Genomic DNA, 18,898 nt, shown 5'->3' on the forward strand with positions numbered 1-18,898 from the left:
CCTCAGGAGGCAGCCTGGAGATGAGAGTAGTACAAGAAAATAATTACCTGAAACATCTTTAAAAAAATACCCGTTAAACAAATTACCTTAACTGGCAGCACTTAAAACTGGTAATTCTTTTAATTCTTTACTTTTTCCTATTTTAAAAAAAGTTGCATAGCTGTAAGGTTTTGCTTTGCTGCATTTCTTTCTGTCATTTTGACTCATGAGCAGTAAAAGAGACGTTTTAGTTACTTAAATAGCAATACAATGTGCAGATTTCATCAATCTCTATAGCTTGATCAATATAAATTAGTTACTTGTCTTGGTTTTACTCTTTGGACTGCATTGTGACAAAGGTTTAGTTACAAAACTTTGAAATACAGTATTCCTACACAGAGCGGGTTATGTTTTCTGTTCTTGAAAAAAGTGAAGAACGTAAAACAGGGTGTGAATTCAGTAAATTAAGGTCACACTGTTAGATTTTATTTAGTTTGCCATTTACTGTTCTTCAGCCAATGAGAAGGTGAAAACGTTCCCACTCCAATCTGGGGCCATCCCCCTGCAAGGGTCTCAGATAGCACGTATCGAACGTCTCCACTTCCACTGGAGGCAGTAGGAAACATGTCCAATAACTCGCTTCTTCACAGAACCAGAAGTTAGGCTGAAATTTGGAACTTTGGCCTTCGATACAAAACAGTGTCAGTAATGTCTCTGGGGAGTCGATTGTTACAGGATGTGCAGCATTTTCAAAATCCCTGTGTGTCCTTTGCAGAGTGTTTGGTATACCGAGCACTACTGTCAAGTAATGGTGTCTGCAATGCTTTCTCCATGTCACTGTCCATCTTTGCCTTTTTCAGCCACAAAGAACTAAGTCTCAAGCCAGGCACGCTGTGTTCAGCAAGGGAACCTCACATCTCCTATGTTTTCTGATCAGTGGAAGCAGCTGTTGGAAAAGCAGAGGACAAAATACCATTATTTCAGTACAGAAACCATTCAAACAGCATGAGCACAACCACTGAGTTTTCTTTCCCCTTTTTTCCTAAGCCCCCAGCTATCACCATCCCTGCTGTGGAAAAAGCAAATAGAATTTAACATGAGGCTGGACAGCCATGAGCATGTACAGAGACAGAGGTGTTCATGAACAGCACACAGCCTTCTGCCAGAACCAGAGACTGAGGGCAATATAGGAAATATGTTTGTTTATTAATTGTGGCTAACACTGCCCTGAGATTAAAACAATTATCTCAGTAGCAGGATATCTTCCTTGAGGTTTTCTTTGCTACCCCTACAGCACAGACACATGAAGCAACATGAAACAAATGCACAAATAAATGCTAGTCATGAATACTTCAGATTTTTTAAAAATTTCCCTCAGAACAACAAAACCAAACTCTCAGCTACCAGACAGAATTTCAGATATCTCTATTTCTCTAAGAATTATGATTGCTGGTGTGCTTTGCAATGCTTAGGGGCAATTGTTTAATGTAAGATAAAGTTTCTGAGTTAGCCAACTAAAGAATAAAACTATCCCTTAAACTTTTAACACAGATTGCAGATCTGCAATCATTAACACAAAACAAACTGGAAAAGTGTGAACTTCTGTGAGATGAGATGGATAGAAACATATCAACATTTTTTATTTATTTATATGCTTTAAACATTCTGGAATGCATTAACATTAAGGTAGTTTTGAAAATACCTAGCTTCAACCTTTTCATATGATTCCAAAAGCCTTGTCAGAAATACATGTCAGTATACTCACAGAACAATCCAAAATTACACAATAATATTATTTTAATTTTGTTTCATTTCTATGGGAAAATACTCTTAGAAAGTTAATGCTAAAGTTTTCTTGACACTGACTTACCACTTCCCAGTATTAAAACTGGAAATGCCATGCCATGTAAGGATGCAGAAACCTTCTGCCTATATTGCAACATACATCAATCCTTACTGATTAATATTGTAGTTCTGAGACACAGTAGTAAATTCACAATTAAAACGAAATAGTACAGTTATTTCAGGTAATCAAGATATTTATTGTTGGGACATAAATAAACATTACCGAAAAATATGAATCTTGTCTTAATCTGATGGATGCTCAGGGCAAGATCTATTTACTTCAAACCATTCATCTATGCAGCTGTTGGATACAAGACAAAATATGAGAACAGTTGACATGAATACCAGTAATATTTAGCAGTAGGATATGAATATAAATTGGTTTCTTCATTTCAATGACTAGAAGTATATGCATATGCACACATCACTGGAAAAATTAATAACCCCAAACCACAGTAATATTTGAGTATTAAACATTGTTGAAAACCTAAATTTCTTAAGTGTTAAAATTTTCTAAGGAAGCATTTTACAAATTACAGATTTTATACACAGGTTAATTCACTACTAACATTATCATCTAGCTTATATCATTCACTGACATTTTACTTTCTGTAAAGTACAGACACTTATGAAAAAGAAATATGAAACAGGTTAAAAAAACATTCCCCCCTCTCCCTGCACAACTCTATTAGCATTTGATAGAACTTAAGCCCACACAACCTAGGCTCCTCAGCCATAATCCACATTCCTTGCCCATTCAGGTGATTTTCCAAGAATGAGAAGTTTGTAGCAGGGAAAATTAACTTCCAATACATTCGGTAGAGATGCAGGAAGATATCATTTAAAAAACATCTTTAAGGCTGCTACTGCTGTTTCTTTGTTATTTTTAAATGCAAAAAGCAACTAAGTTTAAGCACTTCTTTAAGCACCCCTTAAGAAGAGTTACTCCATAAATGCAACCTTCTGAAATTTTATATCCATCCTAAGGAATACTTGCCCTTTATGATATATGCAGAGGCAAGGCAGCCGTGCTATAGTATCTCCTTGCTGCAGCTCTTCCAGGCATATTGCACACTCCCCAGCGTCTTTACTCAGCACATCCTCTGAGGAAAGAGCACAAAGTGAAATGGTTAAGAATCAGACTACTACAAGCAAAACGTTCTTTATTCAGTACATCAAGGACATCTACTGAAGAAGGTATTTTTTTGTCCTGCAGAAAGGTAAGGATCAGTGACACACCAGCTGACTGAAGATTCATGATGAGAACCCATGCTCAGTCTTCAACGTGCAAGTTAAGTTCAAGCCTGAATGTAACATTTCTCTGACAAGTTACTGTAGGTAAATAACTAGGTAAAGTTCTTCCTAGCTTCTAAACACTTAGCCTGTCATTTGATTTTTCTACTCTCCTACTCATCTCTCTTCTATACATCTGACTTTCTTCCACCAGCTTGCTGGTAACTCAAATTTCACTCCTTCAACTTCTTCTCACCACACTAGCGTGTTCTACCTTTTTCTCAGTGTAAAGTTTGAGACTGCCAACTGTAGGAATGTGAGATTTCCATGAAGGAAAGATCATTGCTGTATAGCTCCAATGAGTCCTGAAGACACTGAATTTTTTGCAGAATTACTAAGTCCAAGAACAAAGGAGGAAAAAGTAAATTACTAGGAATGCAAAAGAGTTGGCTTTCACTAAGAAGTTTCTGGGAAAACATATTATTTTTAATAAAAACCTTCTCTCTTGGACATTTCTCTTAGCCAGAATGTGGGATGCAGAATTCAGTCTTAGCATGAAGCAAACCAGAAGATCACATAAAGCCCTGTTTGCCAGATGCAGATTAGAAGTCCCTGTTAGACACAACCTCACACTCCACAGGGCACTCCCAAAGAGACCATGTAGTAACCAAACTGGCAGATCAGAAAGGTGCACACTTGGCAAAGTAAGTCCACGTGTTCAACTTTCCATGGTTTCATGGGAAAAGCTTCCCCTTCATTGCCAACAGGCACCTCGAGTGATTGCTTATGGAGAGCACCTTTTGCAGCTATGACTGAGAAACCAGCAGCTCTATGCTCTTGTCTCCTGTGGCTCCATCACCACTGGCATTCCAAACACAGAGAATGACAGACAACTAGAAAGCTGCCATGGCAGCAAGAAAGTAAAAGGAAACTAGGTCTACATTGTGTCCATTAAATGACAGCTGTTTTGCAGGTGCCTGGGTTTCTAAAGCAGTGCTTATTTCAGTCTCCACTACATTCATTGGTTATGCAAAAAATCCTATAAAATACCACGTGTTTAGCATCTTCATGGAGATGTGAAAAATGTCTAGCATGAAGCGAACTATTATAAAGAAAAATATTCAAAACAAAATAATAAACAATATACATCCACCACAACAAGAAAAAAATTTAAAATGTATTTTATGCACAGTAAACTCTTGTTGTTCAACCAGAAACTGCAAGCTTCTCAAAACATTAGAGATACTAGGGAGACAAGGTAATTTAAAACAACAGAAAATATTTTAAGAACTCCTACCTGTCAGCTTGCCCAGAAGAGGGTGCTAAGGATAAGTACTTCCTTGAGGTTGGATTTTGGTATTTGGTTGTTTGGGGTCTTTTTAATACAAAGGTATTCTAATATGTGACCAGGAGGCAAATGCTCTCCGGACATTGTCTAGCTAGAGAGATATCAATCTTTGTCTGATGCTGTCAGACTTCATCCTCCTAGGCCACCTCTTTGCAAAACTTTACAAGAACTCCTGTGAGCAGTTTTCTTCTCACAGTTAGGTTGTAGGAAGCAGCACCATTAATAATTTAAGCATGTATTATACATACAGACCATCATTAATAAAAGTAACTTTTTCCACAGAGTCCCTTTATCAGATCAGCAGCTGCTACCCAAACCAAAATGGGACTAAGATGCCTCAAGTGAATTAAATCCCAGTCTCACTCCCTCAAGCACTCTCAAGAGGGAAGCATTTAGTCAAGCTTTGATAAGAGAAATTGAAAAGCTGTCCGATAAAAACACAGTTTATAAAAGGAAGCATTCCTGTGAACAGCTTTTCTATCCTTCTCTATCGTACTTGTCTGGCTTATCCTGCACTCCCTAGACTGCACAATACTTGGGTCTGAACTCCCACTGAGCAATTTAACAACGTTCTGCACCTTTTGGCTAACATTAGGGCATGATGCCAGTTCAAACATTTGTACTTCCCACCAGCCCTGGCGTAAGTGTCTGACACTCCTTTTATTTTCCCTCCAGTATTCCTGTACTCTCCCTCTTGCCAGTACTGGCCCTACTGCACAAGTCCCTGGCAAACAGCTTGCTGCCCTCCCTGGCTTCCCAACTGGGATGAGGCACCAGGGACACACGGCTTTGCCCGGTCATGCCAGAGGGAGCTGGTGTGAATGATGGCTGGCACAGACCAGACCTCAGAAACACAGTGCAGTTCTGCCATCCCTGCAGAAGAAGTTATGTTAACAGGTCCCAATGCTCCTCTTCCTCTGGAATATTGAGGAATCAGCATTTCCTACTTGTGCAAACCTCATGAATCCTACCTAATGGCCTTGTGCATAAATAGTGAAGGTATGAGTGCAAAAAAAAAAAAAAAACAACTGCTGCAAATGCCCATGTGTAACTTGGACGTTAACATACTCCAAACACATATAATTAAGCTTATAACTAATTACGCACGTGGAGTGATGACAGCAAAACCAATCCTTCACAAACTTATTACACCTTGGATCTGACTACCTTTTGACCATTTTAGGTGATTCGGATCATCAATCTCAGACAAAGAAAAAGGAGTGAATAATCCAGTTAGACCTGGATCTGGTCAGAATTTGTTTTGTACTTGTTTTATACAGCACTCTCCTACACCAACACTGGCCTGTATCAGATGGAAGTCAGTTTAAGGGCCATTTAACAATGACTTTTAAACATATCTGTTACAGAAAAATCTGTATATCATTTTGCACAGAACCACTGCAGTCTGAAGAGGTTTTCTGTCTTGATCTTTTCCTGCAGCAGAGTGATTCAGCAGATGCATTTTATTTTAAAAAATTTCCCTTAAAAAAACCCAAATCGGCAACAAAACACACAAAACAAAAGGAGTAAAGCAGCTTAAAACTTCATCAATGTTATGATCAAAACATTTATATCAGTGTATTACCTAACTGGAGGTGGGAAGAGGAAATAAGCCACATTTTTCCATTTCGCCCACATCTGGGTACATACACAAACACCACACCCCCACATCCATGTGCACTGTCCCTAATAGGAGGTAAACACTCCTCCACCTTCCCAGCAACTTGAGCAAGTACTCACTAGCCAAAGACTGGTGTCAAAGATGAAATCTTGCAAAAGAGCACAGTATTTAGCTTCTGAGTCTGTTAAGATACTTCTTCCTCTTCTCCTCTATCCCTGGTTACTACGGTTTTAACTTTGGGTTGTCAGTAATTTTTCCTCCTAAACTTCTGCTTTTATCTTTACTGGAAAATAAATTCTACAGCATTTCTGCATTTATAGCAAAGTCAGTAATAGAGGATTTAAAAACAGACATTCTGGCAATTTTTGCACATACTTTACCAATTTAAAACTTTTCTTAGAACTTTTGAAAATACATCTAAATAATTACAAAAGCCACTAACTCAACCATGATTAGGGTTATAGGCAATATCTGTTATTAAAGTGTCTTTAAACTGAGGACTGCAAAAGTATACGCACAGCATACCTTCTGGATAAGGTAATTAAAATCTGTGCTGATGCTTTTTGTTTTTCCTTTTAAAACACAGGCAGATATAGCCCTAGGCTCAAGAAACTTGAAGTCACAAATCATGGAGATGTCAATATATTTTGGGAGCTATCACTTTATAGCTGCATTATTTTACTTCTCTCTGGGCATTCTCTGGAAACAGAACACCAGGTTAGAAACGCCTTGACCCAATTCAGTATGACAGCTTTTAAAAAATGTCTGTATTTTTTCTAAAATTTAAAACCTTAAATATCCATGGAAGCTGCCATCCCAACTAGATTACTAGTGAAGGACACCACAAAGGTCAACCCTTTTGGGAACACAACTGAAACTTAATTGAAACATACCTTTTGGACAGTATTCACTCTAAAATTGGTAAAACAACAGCCATTAAAAAACATTGACAAAACTTTATTAAATAGTACATATTACCATGTATTTGTTACATTAACAAATACATTGTATTTGTCATTTAATTTTGAAGCTGATGACTAAAAACTGTCTTAATAAAGTACTAGAGACTGTCTCTGCATGTTTTTAAATGGAGTATGTAGAGCTCTAGAAATCTAGAAACCAATATATTTGTTCACACGTAGAGTGTGAATTCATCCATATTGCAGAATATACTCTACATTTTTACTGCTATCACCTTTGCTAATATCACAAGGAGTCAAGGAGGACCTACACATTTCCAGAGGTACCTTACTATTCGGCAGGAAGTATGTGTGTATGTGATTACACACTTATTAAATGTTACTGACTTCATTTACTAAATCTTTATGGCTTCTGTCACATCTGTTTTTCTCCCTCTCCGTTTCTTTCTGGCTGTTTCTTACTATGCTTTCCTCTTCTTCACACTCATTTTCCCTAAAATTTGTTCGCCCTGGAGCTGTATTTTCTATCACTCCTTTTGCCCTCCATCATCTCATTTAATTTTCTGCTGCAAAGCGGGCACTGGAGGAAGGAGGAAGAGAGAAGTATTTTTAACTATCTGATACAAATAATATGGACAGCCTTTTTATATGGGGTTAATGTCCTTTGGCAGAAGCAGACACTAGAATGGAAGGGAAACCATCACGCACAGGAAGTGCTTCTCTCATGTAGCTCAGTGATTGTCTTTGCAGACTGGTACTGACTGCAAGTAAAACCTGTCTTTCCCAGTCCATCCTAAGCACTAGGAGAGCCAGCAGTTTCTTTGACATTACAGCTGGTTTTCAGTATTCTGGCTGCCACAGGAACAATACTCTTGATTCTTCAGGGATCATTCTTGGATGACCAGGTCAGCCATCCACTGCTGCTCAAAAGTTGAGGCAGAAAGACACTCTGAAGGAGAGAGAATTCTTAAGTGCTCAGAGATCCCAACAGGAGGAGGAACATCATTCACTTGTCACAGCAGATGCTTATTTTGCCACTTAGCATTCACAGCTACAGGGTCAGTCAGCAGACTGAGCAAGGCAGAGCTGAAGCCATTAGCTAAACTCACCTATGAAGATTGTGCCTTCACAGCCAGAAGTGGAACTTCACTATCCTCAGCAGGGTAGTGAAGAAGCAGTGGGTTCCTAACTAGAAACATTTATTTTTGCTCTAGTATAAGCCACCTCCTCTGGATCAGATGTAAAAGGGAAGATATTTAACATCCAATATTTTAACTTGTACCACAGCTAAGCAGTTTTCAGGATTCACAACACCACAAAGTTGAGCATGTGAATAACTTAAATCCAAATTCCCTTATATGCTGCTGAAAAAAAACAATATCCTTGTGCTAATCAAACAAGCACAGGTGGTAACTTTTTGAGCATACAATCACCCCAAACACCACTGCATGACTCACGTGGTATTATCTAGAACTTAAGCAAGCCACAAATACCTTCCCAGCCACAATATAAAAAAACTAAACCTCCCCAAAGCAAGCTAACAAGCTACAACAAATGTAACACTTCATCAAATACTGACAAATATTGCTTGATGAATTGCTGGTCTGGGAGGCGTGGATGTTTTTCGGCATCTCACTCTTCAGCCCTTGCAACACAGCAGCCCATTACAATTTCCTACTCAAAGTCAATTTCCTACTGAAAGTCCAAGCGTTATCCTTGTCTTCCCCATCCCTCTCACGTTGCTCAGTGTTGGTCCAGGACTGAGACAGCTATGTGCAAACAGATACCCATCATGAAAGACTTCCTGCACACACATTGTCTACAGTCTTTGGTGCTCCCTCTTCTTAAAACGCAAAAGTAAAGAGGAGGGAGCTTGCAAAACAAAGGGAAAGTCACACAAGAAAAATATTTGTAGAATTAGGCCTAAGTGGCAATACTTGTGTAGCAACACCAGGCTGAGATGGAAGGAGATGGCTGCAGAAGTTTCATTGTTTCTTAGCTAACCCACATTAGAAGAACTGGATTTAAATTTTTGTGGGACATTCTGAGCTTGGTAAATTCTGAGAAATAGCTAGATGCTTCCTGTTCAGACAGATAACTAAAGGGACTATGGTAGAAAAAAATTACTTCTGGTGAGATAAAGAAAAACTGAAACAGTAGTGATAGAAATACATTTAAGTGAGCAGGAGTAAAAAATTCTGTGTTGTGTAGTCATAGTTTACCTAAACAGAATTGTATCCAGATAGCTAATTAATATAGAAAGCAGAAGAGATTTAGCTTCAGTGACCACAAGGGAATCCTAGCTGGAGCTATATGATACAGGGTGCTAATACAAGTTATGGTTCTGAAAAAAACCCAGAAATTAAATCTCAAGTGTAAATAACACAGGTTTGATACAATGTCCAATTAAGGTATCTTGCTTGCAGACAAAGTCAAGTTTGCACCTCAAGGCTCCCAGTGAAAAGCTACACTTTGCAAAAAAGGCCTGTAGTCAGAGAAATAAATGTCCTCACTTCCAAGCATCCACATCCACAGCCATTCCTGTGCTATTGTTATTAGTGTACCAGCTTTCTCAGGCCATATTTATACTGCTGACAGAAAGTGTTGGGGTGAAATAGGTATTCATAATAGACAAATTCTATTAGCCCAACTGGCCATGAAATGTCTTTTCCTCCCATCTTGAGATTTATTGCTAGTGACTATGCCTTTCCACAGTAATTCAAGATTTGCTCTCAATACAATTATCTGGTTTACTCTAAAACTTCTGCTTAAGTCTTTCCAACATCTGTTTAATCAGTCTGCTTGCAGTTTAAGATGCCTTTGGACATTAAATAATCTCAAAATAGCTAAATAACTTTCTCCTGTTGCACTGACAACTAAAGGTAAGTTCCATTCACCATATTTGTAAGTACCATGTCTTTAAATTGTCAAATTTTAGTCTAGGTATGCACCAAAGAGCTGCACCTGTTCATAAATGAAACACAAATAAACAGTCTTGTCCTCCAGAATGTGGTGTAAAAGACTTTTGCCAGCCTTACTCATCTTGTACCAAGTCCCCACTTCAAGTGAACTGACATGTATTTGTTTTTTGAATGACTCAAGAGGGTACCTTATTCTTGAAGAGTGTCCCTTCAAGACTCTTCAAAACTTCTATTTTGTCCCGAGGCTTACCCCGCTCCTGTCAGAAACATTGCTTCTGGGAGACAGTACTTCTAAATATTGTCTTCTCAGAAGGTGATTGGGTGAAAAAGTCTTGAATGCAGCCATAGCAAACTTGTTCCCCATGTGAAATCTCACCATGAATGGTATACCCTAGAACATGTTGCCTGAAACAAAGCTGCTCATTGCAGCACAAGGAATAAGGAAGCTGCCTTCAGGCTGTTTTCTTGGTTTTTCATCAGTATTACATGACCTCTCAGGTTATTGTGTGTTAATCTTGAATGTCAGGAGTTAAAAGCAGCATGTAAAGGGGCAAACCCACAAGAAACAGAACTGCAGCAAAACAAGATACCTTAGGAAACAGCGTTAAGAAAGGATCACTTGGGGAATACATCCTCCTTGGCTCCATTAGGGAAGAATGATTTACACTTCTCAAGGCTGAGTTTACCATCAAAAAGGATCTTGCACCACAAGTATGCTACAAAAGGAGGAATGGTTGATTAAATGCCCAGAAGCAACAAGATTGTATTGCTGCCAGAGTCTGCTGTATTTAGAGAGGATCGTTTCTTACAGGGAACTGGAGATAAAGCTGGGATGAAGGAAACTTACAGAAGCAGGCAAGAAAGAATAGAAGTGTGGGATCCACACATGCAGATCTTTTATCACTTTTGTTTGTTCAGGAGTAAAACAAAGCAAAATATTTAAGTGCTGCTTATGTATACCCACCAATCCATACCAACATTAAGAAACTGCTATGATAGATGAAAAATCAGCTTAGGTCTATTGAAAACTTGGAACTGCAGTCCAGAAATCCAGTTCAAAGGTGGGTGAACCATACAGTTTCCACTTAAGCAACGGGCAGGGTTACTATGCAGGGTACACTCAAGAAAAATGAGAGACCTGAATTCCAGCTTGCCTTGCATGGCAGATAACTTCTTTACCAAAGGTAAAAAACACCAAAACCAAACAAACATAAACCCAAATGCACCAAAAAAAAAAAAAAAACCCAACCACTCAACCAACTAACCAAAACAACAAAAAAACCCCAACTCCACCAAGGCCTATAACCTCAAGAATATTTATCTATAAAAGCTTCTTTTGGTAGTAAATCACTTGGGTATCTGAGTTAATGATTTCATGAAGAAAAACTACCACTGTGGTCAGGGGAAGGGTGAAGAATTCCTTCCAAATACAGTGCAGAAACAGGTCTTTTCCCTTAACTTTACAGTCAAAAGGAAGACTTCACTCAGATGCTGTAAGTCTGTTAAAATGAGCAACTTTTCCAAATCAAGACTGGATATTATCACCAACAGTGTTCTTAAAAACTTGGCAGGTAAGGCAGAGCATGGTTGTGGCAGAGGAAACAACAGAAGATGACTGTCTGACCAAGCTGAAGGAAAGATCTAAGTTGGATAACATCTCACAAGTGCACAAGGTTGATGTGGCTGTTCAAAAAGGTCCCCACTGAGTTTAGGAAATCCCTTTTGCTTTGTCAGCTTTAAGTGACTAAATTTATTTTATGCCCAACGCAACAGAAGACCTAAAAGATTGCAGAGAAGAGTCTTCCAACAGGCGAGTCTTCAACCATTCACCATCACTGAAAGCATAGCCAGAGCTAGAGAAATTGCATTGCAAAGATTTTCAAATAAGATGTTTCCTTCTTCATGATCTGCAATGAACAAGGAGTGTGATGGGGACACGCTGACCTAATGAAATGTGTGAGAACTCTCACATGACAGAAGGCAGATAAAACAAGCACATTAGAAAGCTTCAGAGAAGGAAAGGGTAGGGCAGTAAGTGTCCGTGAATAACAGAGGCAGAGAGAGGGAATGAAGAGAAGCAGCTCAAATGAAGTTATCTATCCTATTAGTCTGGGCAATATGGGTTACTTTAATGGTGACTTGTTTTGAAGTTGGATGAAGGATTTGATTTCATGTTTTGTTCACTTTGTCCTTTTTCAAGTTCCTATTCCAGGCTTCCTACAGGTGCCCTAAGCACAATGAGTTTTGCCAAATCTTTTTTCCAGTCTTTCAACATTGGCCAAGTAACTGACTCATTGCAAGCAGAGGAGTTTGGTTTGATCTGATGCAAAATGAGTGCACAGGGAGATGGCATGAAAGATGAAACTATGAGCCTAAGGTAAAACAGGAGGGGGGGAAGAAAAAGCAGGTGTGTGTGACTAAGACACTATTCTTAGGGAAGATAGGATGCATTACCAAGCAACACACAATGAAAACACTGGTGCCAAAACCCAGTGTGCATGAAGTCTGGCTTATTAACCCCAGTGCAGGTGCTAGGCCTAGAAGGCACTTTTCCCAGCAGGCTCCAGATCAGCCTTCTCCAGATTAACACAATGTCTGGTGTTAACATGCATACACGGGATAAGGATATAAATCACTGCATAATTTTAACTTGTCTGTCTTTTCTGTTTGCAGCAGACAGACTGCTTTTTACAAGCTATTCCTATTTTAAATGCAATTATCCTCGTGATATAGCTGGAATGCAAAACATGTCTGAATGCAAAGGTTCTGATAACATCAGATATTGAGTCAGAGTTTTCAAAGTTATCTCAGTTTTTCTACTCTACACTAGCCCATTATCCAGTATTATAATTTATTGCAGCAAGCATAGAGATACAGTATTTCTGGTGCTAACTGGTACCTATGGGTTATTGCTATCCCAGTGACATCCTGAGTATGTGGGTATTGAATTGCAAGAGGATGAAAAAAAACCTCAAAAAAACAAACAAAAAACAACAACAACAACAAAAAAAATCACAATAAACCTTCCTTTGAATTTTAAATTGACTAAGTGAAATAAAAAATAAGCACAATTCCAACAGTACTCAGCAATCATGATCATTCATCAACAATAACACAAAAAGGTTAATATGGAAGATGCATTTAAAAAACCAAATGTCGTCAAAGACACTTCTCCAGTATTTGTTCCAAGTTACATGCCCATAATCTGGCAGTATATTTCTACAGCAATATTAAAGTTTTATTTTTCTTGTCGTTTTTTTCAATTAAGAGGCTACCAAAACTATTGAACACCATTATGACATAATTTCAGCTAATAAAGCCATAGATTAAAACAGACTTCCTTGGAACTGAGAGAAGAAAAAGGTAAGTGTTAACCAAACTATTCCTTCCTCCACATCTCTGTTCCAAACAAATAAACATTATTTATGGGCTAAAAATTAACAGAGAATACTACATTCTTGCTCAGCTACACAGGGACTATCAAATACCTAATAATACACATGAATAGTACCTAATTAAGCTTCACACAAGGAAGAAGGGCATGAGGAACATGGCCAAAATGATGAAAATCTGATAAGGCTTCAAATTACAGATAGCTGTTAGTGTAGGGTTAAAATGGAAGTTGAGGTTTTTATTAGGAAGTTTTAAAAAGGTTTAATGAGTGTTAATATAATTCAGCACTAAACACCAGTGAAGTTTCTCATGTTTCAGCTGTGTGTTAGAACTTGGGGTTATTTCTGAAGCTGAGCAAATCTGTAGCCACATGAGACAAAGTTACACAAACTTTGGGGAGCAAAGAGGTTCCCCCAGGGAGGCCAGAATAGGCAAGTCCAGTATTTTGTACCTATGTCAGTACATGTTTTATATCCTGTTCCAGAATCACTGGATTTTGTTAAAAATACTAGAAACTGGTAATCTCTCCCCTGTGTAAGCAGTGATAAGAATCTCCAGTTTAGAACTGAGAGTACTCTATCACACTAGCAGTGTTTTCACCCAGCTTGTTTCTGAAGAGTTTGGCTTGTTTTATCACTGGAATCCCCTACAAAAGCTAGACTGACTTCTTTTGTGCATTGAAGGGCTGAGTCTTCAGCTCAGAAGCATAGGACTATTTAAGTAATCAAAGGGCAGCAGGTTTTAAAGCGAGATTTTAATCTGAAGAAAAAAAATAAATTACAAATGACATTTCAGGCAGTAGTTTCAAATTGATATGCCCTTAGGGCAGCTTCTGAGCCAGAAGGAGTAGCTCTTATTCTTTTATACTTCTTTAGAGAAAAAAAAAAAAAGGGAGAAAGTCCTGATCTGCAAATAATCTGTATTAGTTCCTGCAAAACAGTGAGAAATTTAGGGAAAGAAATACCATGAGATTCCTACACAGATCACTCAATCTCAGTGAGATATACTCTGGTATTTATTTTTTAAGACCTAGATTTCAAGCAGTATTATTTCAAAATCCAGCAAATGAAATCCATTCCCTATGATTAGAAAAGGGATATTTTCAAGGTTTTGTCTCCACAGGGTGACTAAGAAACAAAAAAAGAAGGGTAGACTGCTGCTAGCAAATGAGTAAAATCATAAGGTTTTAGAGGTATCAACTTTAAAGACTGCAGAATTACCATAAAAAACTAGCAAAGCTAGGAACATTATTTCCCCTGGAGCTAAGTTCCCAGCAGTCACAAGACTGCAGCAGTTGCAGACGCGATTTATGACATCCTCTGAATGACCTCTCCGAGCTAAAGACTGATTAAGTGCAAGGCATGGAAGGTAGCTCCTGTCTGCCCGCATCACATGATGCGGAGTCACAGCACGGCGAGCGAGGGACAGAGCTGTCCCCGGGCTCTCTGCTGCAGGCAGCCCTGCACTGCCAATTATGTAAGAGAGGCACAACGACACGCAGCAGCGCAGGTATTGGGTCCCCTCCTCGTGTCACCCGCAGACGTTCCTTGCGGCACTGGTTCACAGGTGTAGCTGTCATTTTCTAGGACAAGAATTGTCATTTGACTTCAGCAGCGCTGTCAGTGCAACAGCAAGGCAACAGCGGTATCTGAGGTTAAGGAGTGGCATATAAGTAAAACAAATAACTTGAGCTATTCAGCACATGAATGGTCCCATTTTCTCTGCTTCTTTCAGAAACAAGCGGGCTTGTTCTATAGCTGTCAAAAGCTTTACTGTATTTATCCAGTGCTGCATATAAAATATTCCCATGGCACAGGTATGCATTTAAATAAAGGCAATTCCAGCGTATTGAGAAAAAAAATGTTGTTCTGCTCTCAAGAACTGAATTGAGTATGAGGTGACATTGAAGCTATTTTGCCATGGCTTTGTCACAAGAAGTTCAGTCTAGAAGATTTAGGCCTGGCTGAAGGGAAAGTATGCAGAAAATACTTCTCCCCAAAGGTTTGTTAAAAGAGTAAGTCACATGCACAACAAATCAGAGAAAAATTTAAGATATTAATAGATGTGATCTCTGCAGTGTGCCCTTCTCAGCAGGATCCAAGTATGCCAACTTCAGTTCATTACAGAAAAAGAAAATTCAGCATCATCTATTGAGCATTTCCAACCTGAACCATGAAAGTGAGCTGTTATAGCTTCTTTACAAATCTATATCCCACATTTCTCTTGCATGAGAAGTAAAGCAATAAGCAATATTGATACTTCAACCACCACCACTACATCTCCGTGAGTATATCTTGCAGAGATAAATGGGGCAGTCAGCAGTTCTGAGAATTGCTGCTCCAGACATTCAAAGTACTTCCCTGTCAGTTACACTGTGTTCCCATTTGATGAGCTTTCTTCACAGCCACACCAATACAAACACACAGCTTACTTTTCTGACTTCATAGCAAAGGGTTGACAGTTTGTGGGTGTGGAGGAAAGATAAGAGACTGAAGCTTCTAAAAGTGCTGCAACTCCACACTGTAAGAGACTGACCCAGTTCATCCAGTGACTGAGGCTGGAATGGGGTCACTGAAGCAGGTTCTATACCTCCTCCCTTTAGGAGACAGACACAGGTTGCACAAGTTGAACTACAGTGTGGTCTTATTTAGTGACATTTATCAGCATTACTCTTCAAGATGAACAACCTCCCTTCCCAACAAACTTGAAATGTAACAGGCTGCTTTTGCAGTGATGCTCTTCTGTGAGGTACCAAAAACGGTTGAAGGAGAGGTTTGGGATGGCAGGAAGGAAATACAGCTTTACTGAACAAAGGGAGGAAGAAATTACATTTGCCACTGTTCTTCTTGGCAGTCTGGTTTGGACAAGTAGCTATCTTTGGCCTAGACTAGTGAACATCAGTAAAAGTTTGCTCTTGTTCAAACATTATCAACAATTCTTAAAGGGAGAAAGTACAAACCAGTCAATATATTTTAATCAAACATTACTTTAAACACAATTTCTCTTCTTAAAATAACATTTCCCTCCCCAAATTTAACAATGATTTGCAAGACAAGTTATGAGAAGTCTGGGCCAGTATTTTATTAATTCACAGAAGAACATCTGTGCAAATGTCTGAGAGGAAAATTTTATTTACTATAATGATGTTCTACTGTCACCACATTAAGCAAAATCTTGAAGTTCAACAGTTCTTTATATTTTCTAGAACTACTGAAGAAAACAGCTTTAAAGCATTAAGGATTCTGAATGAACCTCCTACATACTCTGGAGGATGTTCATGAGAACAGAAGATCAAAAAAAAAAAGAGTAAATACTACTATTTTAACTGCAAGCAGAGGATAAGTGTCTTTTTACGTGTTCCGTTAAACTACCCTTTAAAGTATGCTCTTCTGCCTCCCCAGCATCCCTGAGGACAGAGCACAGAACCACCTAGGGCAGAGTAAAAAACCAGAAACTTTTAGCCAGGTATCTTGTTAAACTTTTAAAATTACAGTATTGAGAAATTCTATGGAGAATTTTATACCTTGGATAAAGTGGAATATAAGAACTGATCTGCCTTAGCATTGTTTTGTACTGCTCTGCTAAAAGTCTAGTCCTATTAAAGGATGAGGACAAGGAAGAAGGCTTAAGCTTTTCCAGGCAGACTGGAAAGATGCCCTTTTGCAAGGTCTTTCACGGTATGATCTTAGGAACTCTGGCAGAGAAATTAACTTGAAGTTAATAATTCTTTTCATTTCGTGAAGTTTTGAGTCCATCAGTCAAAACAGCTGAGAGTGTCAGCCCTGCTGAATACTCTTCCTTGGTGCACAGAAGTGACCAAGCAAATCAAGTCACTGCAGTGGGCAGGAGTACCAGAATCATACATTTTGGTGCTTCAAACATTAGGTTAAGGTGCAGTGTTTTTGTTTCCTTCTACTGAGCAATATGAACTCAACAAGTTCTGGCATAAGTATCTTGCCCCAAAGATGCTGAAATGGGCAGCAATCAACAAAGGTTGTAACTTGTGTTATTAAGTTAGGTCAGCCCCATTCACAAAGAATGTTTCCAAAATATTTTTATTTAATCTTTTAGGTGACTCATGCCAATATTTAAGTCTCAGCCCTTGATCAAAATGCGTGTTATGGCCATAATTTCAATGCTGACAACTCCTATAGAAGGATTACTGCTTACACAGATTCCAGCTCAAGATTCTGACACTTGCTCACATGCAGGCCTCAGCATATGGCAGTCCCAGCAAGAAATGCTTTCCTCTCAAGACAAAACTTGATGCAACACCTCAAACCAATTTAGAACAAAAAAGTGTGTTTAAATCAAAACAAAACCCTGCTTTGCATCCTTGCTCATCTGAATCAATTGCACTGTTGTGGCCCAAGTCAATTTGAGATCAGCTCAGCTGGTCAGAGCATGATGCTAATAACACCAAGGTTGTGGGTCCTATCCCTGTGTGGTTCATGCACTTAGGAGTTGGATTCAACGATCCTCATGTGTGCCTTCCAACTCAGAATACCCTGTGATTCTTTGAATTTGGTTAGACAGCATGGGAACATTCCACTATTTGTGCCTGGTGATGCAAACTCCCCAGAACACAAAGTACATTGCCAGACAAGAAGAGCACATTGAGTTCCACTCCTGGCTTTCCTTCTGGTACACATACCTTAATTTTTAATATTCTTTCTATAACAGTTGTCCACATAGTAATTCTCCATTTCAAAGAAATTGGATAAACTCTTAATATAAAATCATATCTGTAATCCCTGCTATCTGTGATGTCTGATCTCCTGCTGTTTTTTAATATGATAGGTCTAAAAATTTCACTTACTGTAACTTAAATTAAAAAATTACAAAGTCCTTACTTCAAGTAAGCAAAAAACCTTCAGCAGTTCATGCACTGGATGTCTCAACATTGTTCCTCTCTGAATTACACTAGTGAAAGTTTTTCCCCTTAAAATGAACCTGAGTAAATATGGTCTGACTGGCCAACAGTCAGACCCACTGTCACATGTGAATTAAATGCAGAGTAGTCTGAGCAAGAGCAGCACTGATGTCAAAGCAGAACCACCCCTGAGCGAGCAGCTTTGAGGAGATTGGCTTAGAAAGTTTCCAGTAGAACACCATTCCACCGGAAAGTGCTGACTTGATGAAACCCAAAATATTCCACAGGAATGTGCTAATTCAATCAAAACTTTTGAAAGAGGACAGGCTGGCTCGCCAGGCCAGCCAACCAGTCTAGTGAGCTGACTGGCTCTCCCCAGCCCTCCAGGGTCACTGGCTGCCCCATCTGGCCAGGTGCCAGGCTGCTATCCCTGTCCTCTGAGGGGCCCTCTGATAATAATAAAACTAATGGAGTCTTACAAAGTGTGCTGAGAAACAAACAACAGAATTTAAATTGAAGACCAGAATTATTTCAGAACCAAGTGCAGGGGTTCATCAGAAGTTATTGGATATGTTTGTTGCGAAGCATCTAAAGCTACAAGTCTCTCCTGTGTCTCCTCAATTTTTTATAAAACATCTTCCAGTGAAAAAAGCTGAACCAATATTGCAACAACACAAAATAAGTAATAATTATATTCAAAATCTAAACTTTACCAGGCACCTGTAAATATCAGCAAGGAGTTTAAGGTAAGTGGCTCCCAAAGCA

General features: G+C 38.9%; 1 protein-coding gene across 1 annotated transcript in view; it reads right to left on the bottom strand.

Annotated features, from left to right (window-relative positions):
- Positions 1–443: 443 nt before the first annotated feature.
- ZNRF2 (zinc and ring finger 2) overlaps positions 444–18,898 on the bottom strand; it is a 53,558-nt gene continuing 35,103 nt past the window's right edge. The window contains exons 3-5 of the mRNA XM_053941691.1: positions 2,822–2,927; positions 2,048–2,125; positions 444–925 (exon numbers count right to left, since the gene is read on the bottom strand). Coding sequence (XP_053797666.1) covers positions 2,068–2,125; positions 2,822–2,927 — 164 coding nt within the window. The 3' untranslated portion in view covers positions 444–925; positions 2,048–2,067. The remainder of the gene's footprint in view (positions 926–2,047; positions 2,126–2,821; positions 2,928–18,898) is intronic.

The sequence above is a fragment of the Vidua chalybeata genome, chromosome 1 (genome assembly GCF_026979565.1).
Source record: "Vidua chalybeata isolate OUT-0048 chromosome 1, bVidCha1 merged haplotype, whole genome shotgun sequence".
Lineage (NCBI taxonomy): Eukaryota > Metazoa > Chordata > Aves > Passeriformes > Viduidae > Vidua > Vidua chalybeata.